The following is a 19867-nucleotide window of genomic DNA, read 5'->3' on the forward strand; positions in this document are numbered from 1 at the left end:
CAATATTAATCTGACAAAACAGATAATATTAACACAAAAACACCACATGATTGAGATGGAAAACATCAGTATATTGAAGTATAGAATAGCTCACAAAATTTGTACATTTGCTGTATTCTATATATGACAAATTTTTATATACAAACCGGAAACATTGTTACATGCCGTGTACTCTGTATGTCAAAATCATATACACAACTCACAAGATTGAAACAAGAGTTAATGGCTGAGAATATTGAGAAGGGAAACTCAGTTTTTCAAAAGAAGCCTAAAGCTAACTCCCAGTCCCTCCTCTAGTTCTTGCATGCTCGATTCAAATGTCTCGAGTCTTTTAAGTGCTCTTAGCATCTGTGATTGATCTATCTTCTCGTTTCGTAGGATAAGTAACTCCATGTGTAACTTCCCTACTTCCGAGATATCGATTCCTTCACACGAGACTCTCTTAGGCTTCAACATTTTGGAGGCCAAAGACCAACTACTTGCCTTTGATCTCATCTTTGGATGGGAAATCTTCAACTCCTTTTATTAGCCTAATCAATGATGCAAAGTCGGAATATTCTACTACTATTGTCTGATTATTTTCTCTCTGCTTCAAATCTCTGAGACATTTGCATATATTACTTTGTTCAATTTCTTACTAGATGCCATGTATGCATCAACTTGAGAAGATATGCTAGATTCTCCACCTCTACCTCTTCGAAGAGATGACTCGAGTAGCTACATACTTTCTTTCATCTGTGAGAAAGCTTCTTTAATGATACTAAAAGTATCCAAAACATTAAGGGACACATCGGAGACTTGCTCAAGTAATTTGGCATGTTTTTCATGAACTTGTTGGCTAATTGACAACTTGAGGACATCATCAACACAATCATATAATTTTCTTAGTCCATCCAAGTTTTGGCGTATCTTCGAGTTAGAAGATGAGGAAGTTCCTTCAGATGACTTCAACCTTTGTAACTGCTCCTCTGCACAAACAATGAAAGGATGAGCTGCTGTAGGCAAGCTCGTGGAACGAACATGATTTATAGTCATTTGATTCGTCATTTCAAGCTGTCATCTTAATTTTCTTAGTACAGATAAATGACTATGAAGAATATTGCTTGTGAGACTGTTTCTTGGAGAATATTGCTCTAAGGGGGGGCGGGGGTGTTCGGTAAGTAGGAAAAACATTTTGTAAGTCATGCAAACGTTACCAACAAATATAACCCTTGGGAAACTGTTGTTTTTAACATTTGCATAACTTACAAAATTTTAGATTATGGTATGATATTTTCTCACAAAATTTTTAATTTGTTCAAAAGGATTTTACCCCGTGTCTAAAAAGGTCCATAATTCATCCACACAAAAAAACAATCATTTACTAAACGACTATCTCAAAAAGGAGAATAGATGGAAATTTCACCAACATAACACAGAAACCTTCCCTTGGGGTTGGGCCACATTCTTATGACAAGATAAATGATCCAATGGGCCTTGTAAATCACCAACATTTGCATTACATGGCCAAACTGCTTCCTTATACCTTTTTTTTTTTTTTGGTTTTCCCTTCGTCATCTTAATTTTCTTAGTACAGATAAATGACTATGAAGAATATTGCTTGTGAGACTGTTTCTTGGAGAATATTGCTCTAAGGGGGGGCGGGGGTGTTCGGTAAGTAGGAAAAACATTTTGTAAGTCATGCAAACGTTACCAACAAATATAACCCTTGGGAAACTGTTGTTTTTAACATTTGCATAACTTACAAAATTTTAGATTATGGTATGATATTTTCTCACAAAATTTTTAATTTGTTCAAAAGGATTTTACCCCGTGTCTAAAAAGGTCCATAATTCATCCACACAAAAAAACAATCATTTACTAAACGACTATCTCAAAAAGGAGAATAGATGGAAATTTCACCAACATAACACAGAAACCTTCCCTTGGGGTTGGGCCACATTCTTATGACAAGATAAATGATCCAATGGGCCTTGTAAATCACCAACATTTGCATTACATGGCCAAACTGCTTCCTTATACCTTTTTTTTTTTTTTTGGTTTTCCATTCGATGTCCGGAGCCCACATTGAAGCCTCGAGTAAATTCGGATCACATACTGCATGGCCAATTCGGGGGTGGTGCTTCTGACATGATTTTTTTCATACACATGGCTCGAACCCTAGACCTCTAATTAAAAATTAAACAGTACCACCATGCACCCAACTTTACCGAAGAAACACCTAATAACCTTGAAAATGAATGGCCTCACTTGCTTTCAAGGTCAAAAACCAGATTTTGTTGAGCTTGAAATTTTATCCGTAGAATAAAAAAAGAGGTCAAAAGTTCAAAATCATCCACCTACGAGGCCATTTATATAAATCACCCCCACTGTTACGGTATTTTTTGGGCCAATTTCTCACTATTGACCAGTGAAGATACTTTTGACGTCTCTTGCATTTCCACGTAACTTTTCAGTGAATATTTGCGGGCTTTCCATTTTTTCCCACATAAAGGCGACTGGATAACATTGCTGACACGTAGAAGCAACCCAAACCAACATCCAAATCTATGGCTTCTATTCAATTTCTCAAGAACTAGCAAAGACCAATTTTTTTTATATTTTTTTGCATATATAATTGAGTTCTACAATAAATTCCCCAAATTTAAGAACAAGAATTGATCAATCTTGTTCCAACAATGGCCAATTCTGTACTATCTTCCAATTTCTTGGGTTCCCAAATCTTTGTTTCTCCTCCCACACCTAAAACCTCAAAGTATTTCCATTTTCACTCCAAAAGAAAGTGTATAGTTCCTCAATCAATACTCAACAAAAAACCCAATTCAGATAATTTCAAGAATGTTCCATCTAAAGCTGCTTTAGCTGCTTTACTCTTTTCTTCAATCACCCCACATGCTTTTGCTCTTGATAATACAACCCCAGCAGCACCACCACAAGTGATTGAAGCTGAAGCACTCAAACCCAGTGCTTCAAATTCATTACCCTTTGCTCAAAATATCATTTTGAATGCTCCAAAGACTCAAGCGCAGCCTGCTTCTGACCTTCCTGAAGGTACTCAATGGAGGTACAGTGAGTTCTTGAATGCTGTGAAGAAGGGGAAAGTTGAAAGGGTTAGATTTAGTAAAGACGGAAGTACCCTTCAGCTTACAGCTGTAGATGGGCGTAGAGCTAATGTAATTGTGCCTAATGACCCGGATTTAATCGACATTTTGGCGATGAATGGCGTTGATATATCAGTTTCTGAAGGTGAAGGGGGTAATGGGTTGTTTAGTGTTATTGGGAATTTGCTGTTCCCTATTATTGCTTTTGCTGGGTTGTTTTTCCTTTTCAGGCGGTCTCAGGGAGGCCCGGGTGGGCCTGGAGGACTTGGCGGGCCGATGGATTTCGGCCGGTCTAAGTCCAAGTTTCAGGAGGTGCCTGAAACTGGAGTGACTTTTGCTGATGTTGCTGGTGCTGATCAAGCTAAATTAGAGTTACAGGAAGTGGTTGATTTTTTGAAAAATCCTGATAAGTATACTGCTTTAGGTGCTAAGATACCAAAAGGGTGTCTTTTGGTTGGTCCACCAGGTACTGGGAAGACCCTTTTAGCTAGAGCAGTAGCTGGTGAGGCTGGTGTGCCATTTTTCTCTTGTGCAGCATCAGAGTTTGTTGAGTTGTTTGTGGGTGTGGGAGCTTCTAGAGTTAGGGATTTGTTTGAGAAGGCGAAATCTAAAGCGCCTTGTATTGTGTTTATTGATGAGATTGATGCTGTGGGAAGACAGAGAGGTGCAGGACTTGGTGGTGGAAATGATGAGAGAGAGCAGACTATTAATCAGCTTTTGACTGAAATGGATGGGTTCTCTGGAAATTCTGGTGTCATTGTTTTGGCTGCAACTAACAGGCCTGATGTTCTTGATTCTGCTTTGTTGAGACCTGGAAGGTTCGATCGACAAGTGACTGTGGACAGGCCTGATGTTGCTGGTAGAGTCAGGATTCTTCAGGTTAGTTTACTCTGAACATTGTTTTCTTCATTTTATCAATACGAGTATCCTATATCGATTGAATATTTATTTTGAAACCACCTTTGTATTAACATAGTGGTAGAAAGATTATCATGCTGCCTCTAGACTTCAAACAGTTTGTTTTAACCATGTTAATTGTTCCACATTATTGGTTAATAGAGAATCAAAATTGATTTACCAACGAATCGCGAAATGCTATGGTTCTTACATATAATTTCTGAATTATACAGAAGTAATTCCTGAAGTTATCTTGGTTTTTCAACTTTATGCTTGTTGTGGTCTGGTGTTGGGTTCCTCATTCATCATACTTTGGGAGAAAATTTAAAGTTGTGATAAATAGATATCAAAATTAGCAAACTAGTCTCCATTCTTTACGGGCATACATCATGTGGCAGAAAATAATGTGGTTAGTGTTTACCTTGAGATAATGTGAGTGTTTACTATTTGCATGATCTATTGAGAAAATATTAACTTGAGGTGTTCCACTTTGAAAAATGTTTTCCATTTGCTGAACTGCTCGTCTTACTACTCTGTATGACAGGTGCATTCTAGAGGAAAGGCCCTTGCCAAGGATGTGGACTTTGATAAGATTGCCAGGAGAACACCAGGTTTCACCGGTGCAGATTTGCAGAACTTGATGAATGAAGCAGCCATCCTTGCAGCTAGGCGTGACCTAAAGGAAATAAGTAAAGATGAGATATCCGATGCTCTAGAGAGGATAATTGCTGGCCCAGAGAAGAAAAATGCTGTTGTCTCAGATGAGAAGAAGAAGTTGGTAGCTTACCATGGTACGGCAAAAACTAAATGACACACTTAGTAGTTACTTCCTCCAGATGATCTAGTTACTCGGAGCCTGTTTTTGATTGTGTGCTTACATTTGTATTACAGAGGCTGGCCATGCCTTGGTTGGTGCACTTATGCCCGAATATGATCCTGTTGCCAAGATATCTATAATTCCTCGTGGCCAAGCCGGTGGCCTCACCTTCTTTGCCCCCAGCGAAGAAAGACTTGAGTCAGGCCTGTACAGCAGGAGCTACCTAGAGAATCAAATGGCAGTTGCACTTGGTGGAAGGTCAGTTTTACCTATTATACCTGGATAGATGCTTATTACTCCAGTTTGTCTTGAACTCATAATAAGGGGGAGGGGTGTTGCATTTTTAAAGGATGAACATGAGCGTCATGCTATTTTCATCATTTGCTACATAGTATTGATACTGCTACAATAACTACGTTTTAATCTCAAAACGCTGAGGTCGGATATATGAATCTTCATTGATCATGTTGCTGCTCCATTTAAGCTCATCTCATATGGGTTGTTGGATTGCTAATCATTTTCTATTCATAATTCATCCATGACCTTGCTTACCTCTTAACTTTCTAAAAAGCCCAATTCTGTTTCTTGAATCCCCTGCTCTTCCAGAGTTGCTGAGGAGGTTATTTTTGGACAAGACAACGTAACAACTGGGGCATCTAACGATTTCATGCAAGTCTCACGAGTGGCAAGGCAGATGGTTGAGAGATTAGGTTTCAGCAAAAAGATAGGTCAAGTTGCCATTGGAGGAGGTGGTGGAAACCCTTTCCTTGGCCAACAGGTACATGATTCGTGCAAGTTGTATTTTCGTAACCTTGCTGTAAGAGTCTTTAACCATGCCTTACAATTTCGTCCTTTAATTTCAGATGTCAACCCAGAAAGACTACTCCATGGCAACAGCCGATGTGGTTGATGCTGAAGTAAGGGAATTGGTTGAAAAGGCATACGAAAGAGCTACGCAAATCATCACAACTCACATTGACATCCTACACAAGCTTGCTCAGCTGTTGATAGAGAAAGAAACTGTTGATGGTGAAGAGTTCATGAGCCTTTTCATCGATGGCAAGGCTGAGCTATTCATTTCCTGATTTCACCAATGTATCTTCACCACTCTATTGTATTAACAAATATACATACAAATGTACACATTGAGAAATTTATTTTTCATATTTTGACAAATCAGAGTGCAAAACTGACATGCGCATATACCAACAGAGCAAATGATTATCTTCCTTTGTTATACATAGTTCTAAGACAATCACACTCAAAAACAAATGATACAGAAATTTGGGCTAATTTTGTGATGACAAGAATAACTGATAGGACCAAAAGAATGATACAAGAGAGGGTATTATCAAGATGCACGTCCACCGCGTCTTTTCTCTTCTAGAATTGCAGCCTCATTCAACATGTCAGCTGCATCTTTGTGCATGTCTAGCTTGGATAGGGCAACTGCCTGCATGTAAAATGCAGTTGACCAGTCTGGGTAAACACATTGTGCTTGCATTGCATCTCTAAGGGCAGCATCTGGTTGATCACACATGAGATAACAAAGGCTTCTTCGTGCATAAACAGTTGGAGACACCATCGTTCCCACATCTACAAACTGCAATGAGACACACAGAAATAAGCAGATTGCCTAAAGCAAAGTTGTATTTAGCTCATCCATCTTATGCACATAAGTAAGCTAATGAAAGAACTCTGTTAACCCAAATGCAAGCTAGATCATCATTTGCTACCTAATACAGGACATCTATACAACTACTCCAACAGCTAGAAAAGGTAATGCAGTAAAGCATCCAATGGAGCTGCAAATTTCTTGCCACATCTTGACTAATCTCATTCTCAAAAAGGTCATGCTACAATATTAGCATTGGATTGCAGGGATAGAGCTAGAAATATGATTTGTAGGTTCGGCTGAACCCAGTAGCTTTGGTCCAAATCCTATATTTTTCCTTGGAACCAATAATCTTCAAATCCTGCCTCCATCTCTGATTGGATGGAGCCTATAGATTGGTTGTTCTATTTAACACGGCAAATTTACCAGGCACGCAAATAATTGTGTTACAGCCCGGCAAACAAGATCAGCTTACAGCATGGAATTAGATTTCAAGAATGCATTGACTTAATTTGTTCCTTGGATTATTGGCCAAGGATGATTCAGCGGTCACACAAATAACCAAAAATGTCAACTAGATCACATACAGTATAGAATTAGATGTGGAAAAGACACCATAAACACAGGCCACATTCAGATTTTGGTCTTTCTATTAAATGGTCGAGTATAGATGGCTCTAAGGAAACTGATTATTTATTTTTTTGGAAAAGCCACTGATTTTTAAATTCTAAATCGGATACATGATAGAGACTTGAGAATGTCAATCGACCCACACAAGAAATGGCAGAAGACCTGCCACTCCTACCCCCAATGAAGATGCATGTCTCAATTAATCAAGGAAGTAACTATTTATGGCATCCAACTGCATAAATGGTATTCTGGAGTTAAAGTTAAGCATATTTCGGTCTACCTCAAGTCTCGTCTGGGTCAGTCTTTTATTGCCAATACTGACCTTACTAGGTTTGAAATAAAGGAAGTTGCAAGTTGTAACCAGTAATGCAGATTGACACATTCTCATTAGATGAAGGCAAATACCTGAGAATAGCAATCTATGGCAGTTTTAAAGTCCTTGTCCCGAAATGCCAAGTCTCCACGCTTTCTTGCCTCCAACATATCCCTCATTTGTTGAGTCCACTCTTGGAAAGACAACTGCATCATTGGGCATCCAGCAACAACATAAAGATGTGAAAGAAACAGATGCTTCTGCAGTGGCAGTTTTGGTCAAGATAATTACCTCATTTGTCCCTTCATCGTCTTTATAATGTGTCATTACCAAAATCTGATGAATAGCTGTGAGATCCATTCTCGAACAAGCATCACCCATTGCAGAAAGAGGGTGCTGTGGAGTTGGTGGAGCTTCCTCACTCTTAGGAATACCCAACATTACATGAGATGAAACCTGCAACCAGAATATCAGAAACTCCTTCTAACGTCTAATTGAATAAAACAAAACAATCAATTAGATGAAAATAGAGTCAAACTTCCCAGCAGAAGCAGTTGCTCGGGAACAAAACAAGATGTGGACACAGTATATAACGAGAGACGAAGATAAGGGAGCATCTTGAGATGAAGGAGAAATGAGGAGGCAATATTTGGTAGTTCTGCTTACCAAACAAATTCATTACAATATGAGCTTTTTATTTTCCCATATTCTTTGGATGGGGAAAGGATAGAAAACAAGACATCAAGAAAAATAGAGTAGATTATGGTGGTAGGACTAACATCAGGTTTACTTTGCAATGGACCAAGTGTTGAAACGAGGTCTTTGGTATTTGGTCGCTCCCTGGGTTCATACTGTAAGCATCGTGAAGCCAGATCAAATACAACAGTTGCCTCTTCTGTAGAGAAATTTCCCTCCAAATGTGAATCCATTAATAGAAGAATGTTTTTTCCCCGTATCATATCGAGTGCCTGAAACGTAAAGGAATGAACTAAGCACATAAGATTCAAATTTGAAATTTAAAACAGTTTACCATAGGAAAGGGGAGGAATTGCAAAAGAGAAATAAGGTAAACACAATGACACCAATATGGAATGTTCTTCAAGACAAAGTGAAGAAATATACTCTACATTAGTATTAACATCAACTGAATTTCTCCTCTTCCTTTAGAAAGATGATCAAAGACACAAAATGTATGCGGATGTTTAGTCAAAACTGTTTCAAACTCCTAATGTTCCAAGCCTAATGTCCGACTACCCTCCTATTGCTGGTCTGGTAACAAATTTTGTACATAGTCTCAGACTTACGGAATAATTTCCAGAGTACCAGTACATATATACAAGTATACAACACAAGAGAGCCTAAAATAGTGTTCCCATCATTGATAAGGTGACGATCCCCAAGACTTGGTGCAAGAAGAGATGGATGTACAGCTAACAAACAGACTCTAAGAAACTTACATGACCAGGAGGAATATGTTTTCCACTTAGCAAGTCCAAAAGGACAGTTCCATAGCTGAAAACAACACTTTCTTGAGTGACTCTTCCTGCAAATAGACAAGAAATTGTTCATCCCTTAATATCAGTTGACAATGAGAGTGATAACAAACAGAAAATGATAGATATCAATAGAATCACTTAGGCAGATCATAATGGAATCTTCCTTTTTTCAGTTGTCATATTTAAGTTCCATCACCCTTTCTCCGAAAAAGAAAAGAACCAAAAGCAGGAACATAACTTACTACCAGAACACAAATGTATAACACCACCGGCATCAGGAGAGTACATGGCTATGTAGGATTTGAATTCCAAAATCGCTCTAAATTGTGAACTTTCCTAAAGAGATATAGTCTCACCCCCACCCCACCACCAAGCTATCAGTTTACAATAGCCAATTACTATATCAAGCAAAATTCTGAATATCTTGGTCAGAAATTATAAATTCATAAGAGAAAATGATGACATAATGTATATCAGGTTATTGGAGATGCAGAAGGCACCAAATTCAGTTGCTAACATATTCACAACTTCTGTTGGAATTTCCTTCATTATCTCACATCACAGAATTTTGTCTAACAGCATTCCGGTCTACTATTTATTCGTGCATCAAGAGGTCATGTAACACTGTTGCATTTAAATATCAGGATGTGAATACTAATTTTGCTCCCTGGAAAAAGTTTACTGTAAACACCGAAGGATAGATAACTCAAAAGGCAGGCACTAATTAAGAAGTATTGGAATCATATATATTTCAAAGAATCAACAAATTTAAGATTTTTCTACGTATATATTTGAGATGAGATATTACTTTATACACCATTGAAGTAGACATTTCAATCTGTTCATCCAGGGAGCTCAAGACATATGTCTTGATTTACACATTTTATAAGTAAATAGCAATTAGCAAAGTTACTCCATACATCCTCTTACTTTAACACACATGGAATCAGTGTCTCTTTTTAAATCAGCACCAGTCAGCAGTCACAACCTCACATCACAAAATGGCTGTCTCGTGCAAGGAGACTTACCCAGCCAAAAAGTTCCAGTCCCACATAGCATCACTATCCATGGTAATAGTGCTAAGAGGAAAACTTTAGAACTCAACAGAGACAAAAAGTTCAAAATTTTACCATTTCTTAAATACTCAGGAGGTGTATACGCAAGGTTCGTGCTATAACTTTTACCATCCCTGCTATTTTTCATCAGCCCAAAACAAGAAAGACGGGGATCACCACTCTGCCAAAAATCATTTACAGAATTAACACAGTGGTAAAAGTAAATTCAGAAGTCTACATTAGACATTACTCTAGAATGTATGAAGACATTCCAAGCTCTAAAAAAGATGTCCATCAAAGTACCTCGTCAAAGAGAACTCTATATGCATTCAAGTCATGGTATAGTGGTCGACCTTCACTGCTACAGTAGTCTAATGCTTCAGCAATATATAGAGCCACTCTTAAACGCATAGCCCACTCAAGGGTTTGATTCTCCCCTGCAGAGAAAGAACAAAGCAAATGCATTTCCACAGAAACCATGAGATGAAGCAATATACAATATAAAGGCAAATACATTATATCAGATTAACTAGGAAAGAAAAATTCATAAAGCAACAAAGCAATAAACAAGATATGTTGACAACAGGTGTATCGCTAAATTTATGTATGAAGAAGATGACGACAAACACACATTGTCTTTTATAACAAAAGTTAAAAGTTTTTAATGCCCCAACCAATCACTCTGCCTCGCTAATACGACAAAGAAGATTATAACAACTAACTACAATACAAATTACTGATAAACCAAAAAACAACGTCAATATCTCCCAACACTTATTGGAGCAAAGCAGTTAATGTTATATTACATCTATCTCTAACTATCAACCGTCAAATTATCTCGATTCTTCGCTTCATTCCCATAGATAAGCTGCAATGAAGCTAAAAAACAAAAGCAGTAAACAACAAACATACAGTGAAACAGATGCTTTGCAAGTGTATCATTTGGCATGTACTCAGCTACAAGCAACCTCTCATCCCCATCAGAGCAGTACCCAATCAAATTTGCCAGCCTTTTATGCCTCAAATTCCCAACACCTGATGCTTCATCCTAATTACAACAACAACAATAACAAAAAATCAGAATAAATAACAACACCTCAATCCTAAACGCGGAATCTTAGTAGCTCAATTAGTTGGCTATCAGAACTTTCACATGGCTCTATCCACTATATCCATTCAGGTCAATTTAGGTCAATCTCAAATCCACATTAAACCCTAGCTTCACAAAAAAACCAAGGGCAATACAGTAAATAAATCAAAGTAAGAGGACAATACCGCAAACTGTTTAGGATCAGGCCATGCCGATTTAGTAAACTTCTTAACAGCGATCCACCGCCGATTCTGCAACCGCCCCTTGTAAACCATATTCGGGGCCTTTTCTCCACTTTCAGAAACAATAAACTCCGAACTGAAGTTATTAGTAGCTGCTTTCAGCTCAGAAAGCGAAAACTCAGAAAACACCGGAACCCCACCATCTCCGACAGCAGCTCCGGCGCCGGTGCCGTTAGAAGGTCGTGCGTTAACCACCCCATGACGCTGATCTTTCTCTGAGCTCAACTCCTTCAAGATTGAAGATTGACAACAACCCATGATAACCCAAATCAAGAATCCCTTCAATTAAACACCATAACCAATCTTAAACCTCACCCAACCAAAAAAACAACAAAAAAAGGAATACAACTTTATTATATGATTAAATTAATCATAAAAATAGCTTTTTTAATCATTTTTTTTCATTTTTTTTTTGGGATTATTATACAGCTAGAGAGATGAAATGGTGAGAATTGCAAAGTGAAAGTGAAAACTCGAAAAACTGTGCTTTCATTGACTCATTTGTCTTTCTCTTACACCTTTTTCTGCTCTGACACAGCTTTCTCTGTTTTTTCTTTGTAACTTTGCTTTGTCCTCAAAAAATAAAAAGAAGTTATGAGGGTATTTTCGTCCAGTTTGGTGTTGTTTTATTGTAAAAATCTCGCGGTAAAAAATCTTAATGATAGATTTAGCTACCATTTTAGGCCATATTTTTTGGAAATTAGATTTAGGTGAAATTTTAAGATTTGCTTTAGTTTTTGGAAATATATTTAAAGTTTTTGTTTTTAAAAAATGGAAAATTAGATTTAGGTGAAATTTGGATTGATGTTTTAAAAATTTAATGTAGTTTTTGATGATATATTTTCAATTTTTCTATAAATAAATATAGAACGTGACGTGTAAATGATAAGTTTTAAAAACTATAGTAAATTTATCATAATTTGATATAATATTGTTGTTTTATGATGAACTAGATGATAGATTATTTTAAAATTATAACATGATATTTTAGAAAAAGTTATTAACAACACAATTACAAAATATTTCAAATATTCATTTGACAATGAAATTTGATTTAATTTTGAAAATTTATCTTTAAAATACTTTCAGTCATTTTTTGAAAGAAATTTAATTTTCACTTGCCAAGATTTTTATTTTAAATATTTTTATATTTAAAAGAAAACACTTATCATTTCATATAACTAATGATGATACGTATATTCAGTGATATATTCACATTTTGTGATGTTCAAATTAATTTAAGTCCCGTTTGGAGATGATTTTAAATGAGATTGATTTGAAATTAGATTTTTATTTATATATGTATTTGAATATCTTAAATGTATTTATTTTTTTCTCATTAACATCAAAATTCCACAAAGTTATGAACACTTTCACATCATTCTTTGATAATCTTATCAAATATCAAATCATATATAGTTCATAAACAAGATTTCAAAATATCTTAACGTGTCACTGTAATAAATATCATATTCATTTTATAAATAAGTTTTTGTGATTACAAACTTACAAATATAATGTATAACTTCAAAAAGATCTAATGGTCATACAAAACATATAGCTTCCATACCATTTTTATAAAGTAGGAATAAGACTATGTACGTATAATGCATCATTTTATTCAGTCTTGACTCATAAAATTACATTAAATATATTATTACTGTAAGTAAAATACAATTCGATGAAGTGACGTCTCATAACACCAACTCTATTTAGGTAGCTCCACTGCGTATACGTGTGCATCTCGTTAAGAGAAACGAGATGCACACGTATCATGTTTAAAACAATTTAGTAATATTCTTGGACCTTCACGTGCGAACTTGCAAAATGCAAAATTTGTCAGCCACGTTGTCTTGACTTCGTAGGGATCTGCGTGCAATTACATCATTCGCAGTTTCCAATTTTCCACGGCCCCCTATATAGGCCCATAATTTAACTATTGGGCTTTTGGTTTCTTAAGCCCAGTCCAGTCAAATTTATCTCAACCCAATCAAGTACCCCTAATTTGGTTTAGGACATTTTCGAATTCAAAATATTAAAGATTATATATAAAAAAAAATTAAATGAGGTTTTATTGAAAACAACTTTTCCATCTTCAAAAGTAAGGATAAGTTCTACGTATACAATATATCTCACTTTTTTTTAACCCCACTTGATTGTTATAAAGACTATTTGAATCGTTATTTCAATATACTCAACTTTTCTGCGAGTTCCAATTTAGAAGGTTGAATTGACCATCAGAAAACAAATTAATGTTCAATAAAAAGTAAACTCTTTGAAGTTTATTTTAATGTGAAGGGAATATATTTTTCCCCACTTTTTTTGGTTTCATATTTTGTTTTGGTTGACATAAAGGTTGAGTTTCAACAATCTAGTTTTTCTCCTCATTGTACGGTCGAAAATTTGTCTTTTCTAAATGATTGTTATAATTTTATAATTGTTATAATTTTGTAATTATAGCAATTGATTGTAATAAAAACTACTTTGCTAATTATTTTCCAAGTTCCAAAGTCAACAATTGCTGAAAGGTGAAAGAAAAAGAGAAGGGTGTGTTTGTGTCGGTAATATGACTAGAACTTACAACAAACTAAGTATACAAAACTCCTAATTTGGTTATATTTGAAAAATATATGATTGGCATTTGGCGTTAAGGTTTATGGGTGAAGTAATCTAAATGACAAGTGTCAGAGAAAATTTGTCGAAAGATATTAAATTTATACTTTTAGGGATAAAGCACGTTAAATAACGCATGTTACATATTTCCTTGTGCATTTTGATTCTCTTTCAAATGCATTCCTGCTTCTAAAAAGACACGTTTCATATTCTCATTTGAATTTCTTTACATACCTTTTAGAAAATATCTATTTCGAGTTTGAAATAAGAACTAATTATTAATGTATCCAAAAGGAAGAATCATAATTTTAAAAAAATATTTCCTCGAGTCCAAAATCTTTTTTGTTTTTCACTTAAGGATAATTGCAACCCTTTTAAGAAATATTTATATTTTTGGTGTATTTGTCTAAACAACTATTTATCTCTCAATAAACTTCTCACTTAATTAACACTCATCAATTATAACAATAGGGTAGATTTTGAAAAGAAAGAAAAAGGTATTACATGACTTCATATTTGTTTAAAACGTTAAACAATTTGAAAGAAATTTAATTTGTTAAAATGACAAATATTTTGGATCTGAAAATAAATCAACTAAGGACAAATCTACAATTTGTTAAATAATTCACATGAAAGTGCTATTTGAATAAATAAAATCATAATCTAATCAAAGACATTGAGACACAAACACATGAAATGATGTTTCTTTTTGTTTTGTTTTATGTTACCTAACGAAAGATGATTAGTGTTAATGTGTTTATGGAGAGAGCAATTATTCTTTGCATCTTCTGGCATTTATTCAGAAAAACAAAAAGATGGGCATATCTGCAGAGTTTAATTTATTTATATTTAACTCGGATATATAAAATTTTCGAGGAGAGGTAGAGATAGACTAGAAAAGAACTGGATAGAGATGATTAAACATGACACAATATTCCTGCTAACTCACGAGGATATATGATCGTAGATATATAGAAAATCATGCATCAAGGATTAAAGAAGACGGTTAGTAATTTGTAGTAGAACCGTTTCTCTTTTTCGGAGTGGTAAAGCATACTCCCTTACAATTATTATTATTATCGATCGGTAGCTTAGTTTTTCAATTTTATTACTATTGTTATTTCTTTTATTCCGATTACCTTTTCTAAGTTTACTATCAATATTTTTCTTTCATCAATATTTTCATAATAACTTTTTCATTCTTACATATTTTTTCAAATATATCATGAAATAAGGTAAATCTAAAGCAACTTTTTTCTTCCATAAAAATATAAATAAGATTTGTAGATATTTTATTTTCTTTCGAAATTATTTTGAATTTGTTATTGTTATAAGATCTATGCAAAAAGCAGATAGTGTGAAAAATTAAAAATGATGATAAAAAAACAAGAAACGAGAACCAATTCACTTTGATTCCTCAGGTGACTACATTATGAGAAGCTAACATTATCATGAACAAATGATTGGTTCATTATTTATAGTAATTTATGAAACTAATGATCTCAATTATTTAGAACAAAATCATGTGCAAGTTGCTTTCTTCATTATTTGTGCATCAATTGTTTGGGGATTAATTTTTTTAAGATGAATAATGGTGGGGAGTCTCGAAGCAACGATGAAGTTATATATCTTTGTGTGATTTATGATTTACAAGTTTGAACTGTGGAAGTAAATATTAACGCTTGTTTTATGACATGTCGTATAGACCATGCACATTCTTGAAATGTTGCGATCGTTTCTAAACCCCGTTTAAATTGATAATGCTTTATGCATCGCATTGTTTTTTTACTTTTTTTTGTTAGATAGATATTAATCAAGTTCACATGTTATACCGCCTGCTTTAATATGCCAACAGCCTTTCTTTAATACCTTATGAATAATAATAATGGACAAAATACCGACTGAAAATTGTCACTATATATATCACTTTAATTAAATTCACATGATTCTTATCTGGAAAAAAAAAGAGAGAAAAAGATAAAGAGTTGTTTGAATGAGCAATTTGCTGGAGTACAATATATCCAGCAATGATTTTTTATCTTTAAACAGGTAACATTATTCTTTATTCATTTCCAAAAAAAAAAAAAGTCTTAAAGTAAAGTTTTAATTTGGTTCAAAAATTGACGATCAGATATGTAGAAAAATCAAAACCTGGATAAAATAAAATTGTATGGAATTTGGGATTTAAAAGTCTACACAAATTTAGGTTTTTAGATGCTAATTTAATTTACTCCTATATTTATTCAAATAAAAAAGGCTCTAAATATACGAGACTCGCGATTGATTATTTGGAAATAACTCATTGGTTGTAAATTTACGAGATTATATACTTATATATGTGACATGGTTTACAAGTCATATTACTAGTAATGTGACATAATTGAAGTAATTTTGAATTCCAATGTATTACTCATCAATCAAAGTTAAGATGGAAAAAAATGACAGCCAGAAATTAAATCGAGAAATTTTCAAAAGCAAATTACTTGACTGAATGGAGGAAGAAAGAGCCTTTAAAATGTTGATGAAATTACATTAGATATATTATTATTGTATTTAATAGTAAACTTTTTTTCTCGTCAATCAAATCAACTTTATAACAATAACAAATCAAATACATAGTTAAAAAAAACATTTAAGCAAAATATACATGTATGCATCATCTTTAATTTCCCTTTTACCTTATTTTTCTATTGTGTGAATACATTAAGCAATGAAACTCTAGCATTAATTAAACTCCTAAACACTTTCTCTCCACATTTTTCAATCCCACAAATACAATCTTCCAATTCATGCATTTTTTTAGTCACAATTTTCACCTCTTCATCTCCTTTATTTTTTCTCAACAAATTCTCCAATTCCATTTCTACAAATTCCACAATTCCTTCATTTTCTTTCAATTTTTTTGTCTTCTTTCCTAATCCAATCCATGAACAAGATGGTTTAGCATATGCCATTGATACTCCAAGTCCATTAAAAAGTGCAATTGAAACTAATTGTGTTACTTCTATTATGTCTTTCATCACTTCTGCTAACTCTGCATCTCCATCAGGTATTGGTATAGTTTGTTGAGGTACAATATATTTCCCTATACATTGTACGTTGAACGCGAGTTTATCCATTTCCTTAGCCATTTTTCTCAATGCTTTCGCGTATGAAGCAATCTTAGATTCATCTTTACGCCTCACAGCTACCTGTAGAAACATAATATAATTAAATATCAATAACTAAGTTCGTAAATATATTATGATCACACACACTCATAAATATATTATCAAGACTCGAAAACTTGAGAATTTGTATGCAAAATGAGCTTATAAAAGATTGTCAATCAACAATAAGGTGGAATTCTAGATCTTGAATCTAGTAATTACTAACTTGAGCCCACTTAGCTAATTGGGGACAAAATTTAAAAAGTGGAGTAAAAAGGGCGATTTTGTGCAAAGGCGCGGACAGTACTATTTAAAACTTAGCCGTTTTTGAATCTTTCATTAAAGTGTTTATTTTTCAAAAATATGATGGAAAAGTGGTTAGTGAGTCTATTTTTACATCCAAAAAAGCAAAAAAAAATATTTAATTTTCAGTTTTCGGCCATGAAGGGCTAGTAACAATGTTGCGATATAATATAATTAAGTAATTAAAAGTATGATATATCGCGTTGTTTAAGTTTACGTTACCTGAGCAGCTAAATGTTCTTCCTTGAAAGTGAGTATCAAGGTCTGGAAGATTCCATAAACGTCGACGAAGTGAAGGAAATCATCTAGAAGCTTCTCGACCAAATCAGAATGTCCATGTAAGGATTCGCGTGTTTGTGGAAGAAGAAGCAGATCATCAAGAGATTCATGAACAATTTTCAGTTGATTGAGTCCATCACAAATCCAATTTGAAGTTCGATTTTCAGGCTTAATAGCCCATGATTTGAGCTCGTTTAAATCATCTTTGAGCTGAGAAATTAATGGATGAGATCGACATGGTAGACTAGCAGATCGGACATGGAAGGATTTTTTGGGTTTATTTGAATGGTTTGGGTGATTTGGGAAAGAAAGAGATCTGCGGAAATTAGCCACCATTCGAGGAGCCATTGTTCTTGATTTTGATAGTGTTTTTTCTTTTCCCATTTTTTGGACAGAAAAGGGGAAAAAAATAATTTTTGTGAAGAGTTGGACAGTTGAGAAGTGTTTATAAAGGAGACAACAAGTAGATCTAAATATTTAATTGAGTAGGTGTAAAATAATACTCCTACTAGTAGTATATATTAACTCGATTTTATTGACGCGTTTGGAAACAATTTTTCTACTTTTTGTAAACCTCAATATAAGTTCAATTGAATCCAATAACTTTTGCTTAAATAATGTATTTTGTATTAAGAAGTTTATTAAATATGTATAAAAATTTCCTTTAAAACTCAGTTATTAACTCTTGAATGAGCCATAAGGTTAAAATTCTGATTTCTCCGAGTCACTACGTATTTGTTATTCTTGTCTATTTTGTTTATGGGCAAATTTGTAACTATTTTTCATAATTGTGGAGAAAAATTGATCATTCTACAAATAAATAAGAGATATGTGTTAAAAAACTAGGATCAATCTTATAACTGTTGAGAATATTATTAAATAATAAAAGTGTGCTCTCTCTAGCAACTTAAGCTTTTAGATGAGTTGATCACACACTTCAACATGATACCAGAGTAGATAGAGGTCCTGAGATCAAATCTCACCGCCACCCAAATAAAAAAAAAATTCACGTTGATTATTTGGCATGGCTTATAGTTAGAGAATAAGGGTATATTTGAAATAATTTTGTAACGATAAAAATATATATTTTTGGCCCCGATTATTAAGTATTTATACTCCCTTCCATGGTGATCCAGGTCGTTTATGCATGACATTATTACTATCTGGTGAGTTAATATTAGGTAGATGTAAAATGATAAAATTTTATGATCACGTAATTAATTTTTAATTTTTTTGAATACGTATAACTGAATTAATTAAAGAGCATAAAAGAGAATAGATTGAGGGAATAAATCCAGCTGTTTTTGGGGAAGCAAAAAAAAGGCAAAATCCCGTTAGTAAAGGTGGCTATGGCTATGGGAGTGATGATCTGTATTTCTGTAATTCACAGGTTATACTGGTTTTCCTGTTGTGTTGGAGCCTACACACCACGTGCCCCTCACACCCTGTCTGTCCTCTTTTCGTTTTTCAAAAATTATCTGAACAAACAATCTCGATCTATATATATATTTAGTTTTTTTTGTTTTTTTTTAAAAAAAAGTTACATAATATAGTGGGATTATGCGATTTATTATATATCGTAACATTATACATGAATCTGTATATTTAAAAGTAACGATCTTCATTACTTACATTTACACATACGCATAAAATTACCATCAAATATAGAACAACATATTATATGTGTGCAAATACTTGTTTTAAAAAGTAAAGCAATTCTTGCTATTTTATTTTATTTTACAAAAAATATACACAAATAATACTACTTCAATTCTTCTAAGTTAATTTAGCTAAAAGCCCAAGAGTTTTTTTTAAAATAAAAAAAATAGAATTATTAGGTGAAGAGCCCATGATTTTTGTTGGTGATAGAGCAAACAAGTCAAATTAATTTCCAGTATGACATTCTTGATTTCTTGTATTATTCTACCACTTGTCTCATAATTATTGTTTTTTTTGCGTTGGTATAATACTCCTTTTTCAGTATTTTCTGAGTTTTTTTCCTGTTTTCTTTTCAGACATTATTGTTATTTTATTTGTTACTAGTAAGCAATATGTATAGTGCCCATAAATACAGCTATTATTTTTCTTTGTCCTGATATATTTGGCATTATGATTCGAACAATAAGGTTGTCAGTTTTTATTTTTTATTTTCGAAATGATTTTCTAATCGCTAATGATGAGTTGTAGCTGAATTTGGATAGAGAGATTATCTGCATTAATTCCAAATACGTTCATTGAATATGTTATTGTTATCCTTGTAGATCATT

At 33.9% G+C, this 19867-nt stretch overlaps 3 protein-coding genes and 1 pseudogene across 3 annotated transcripts; 1 reads left to right on the top strand and 3 right to left on the bottom strand.

Annotated features, from left to right (window-relative positions):
* Nucleotides 1-219: 219 nt before the first annotated feature.
* On the bottom strand, nucleotides 220-1268 carry LOC107059683 (uncharacterized; annotated as a pseudogene).
* A 1228-nt stretch (nucleotides 1269-2496) lies between these two features.
* On the top strand, nucleotides 2497-6008 carry LOC102591510 (ATP-dependent zinc metalloprotease FTSH, chloroplastic). Its single transcript, XM_006342050.2, has 5 exons — nucleotides 2497-3980; nucleotides 4543-4789; nucleotides 4890-5073; nucleotides 5422-5593; nucleotides 5679-6008. The coding sequence occupies exons 1-5, from the start codon at nucleotides 2679-2681 to the stop codon at nucleotides 5898-5900; spliced, it is 2127 nt and encodes a 708-aa protein (XP_006342112.1). The 5' UTR covers nucleotides 2497-2678; the 3' UTR covers nucleotides 5901-6008.
* LOC102591184 (probable serine/threonine-protein kinase At4g35230) lies at nucleotides 5961-11803 on the bottom strand. Its single transcript, XM_006342049.2, has 9 exons — nucleotides 11200-11803; nucleotides 10837-10972; nucleotides 10228-10361; nucleotides 10000-10105; nucleotides 8831-8916; nucleotides 8153-8341; nucleotides 7665-7829; nucleotides 7466-7579; nucleotides 5961-6418 (listed from the first exon to the last, which is right to left on the bottom strand). The coding sequence occupies exons 1-9, from the start codon at nucleotides 11512-11514 to the stop codon at nucleotides 6167-6169; spliced, it is 1497 nt and encodes a 498-aa protein (XP_006342111.1). The 5' UTR covers nucleotides 11515-11803; the 3' UTR covers nucleotides 5961-6166.
* Nucleotides 11804-16500: 4697 nt separating this feature from the next.
* On the bottom strand, nucleotides 16501-18076 carry LOC102591854 (uncharacterized). Its single transcript, XM_006342051.2, has 2 exons — nucleotides 17544-18076; nucleotides 16501-17060 (listed from the first exon to the last, which is right to left on the bottom strand). Exons 1-2 carry the CDS (start codon nucleotides 17982-17984, stop codon nucleotides 16557-16559), a joined length of 945 nt encoding a protein of 314 aa, XP_006342113.1. The 5' UTR covers nucleotides 17985-18076; the 3' UTR covers nucleotides 16501-16556.
* Between the last annotated feature and the right edge of the window lie 1791 nt (nucleotides 18077-19867).

The sequence above is a fragment of the Solanum tuberosum genome, unplaced genomic scaffold (genome assembly GCF_000226075.1).
Source record: "Solanum tuberosum cultivar DM 1-3 516 R44 unplaced genomic scaffold, SolTub_3.0 scf00032, whole genome shotgun sequence".
NCBI lineage: Eukaryota > Viridiplantae > Streptophyta > Magnoliopsida > Solanales > Solanaceae > Solanum > Solanum tuberosum.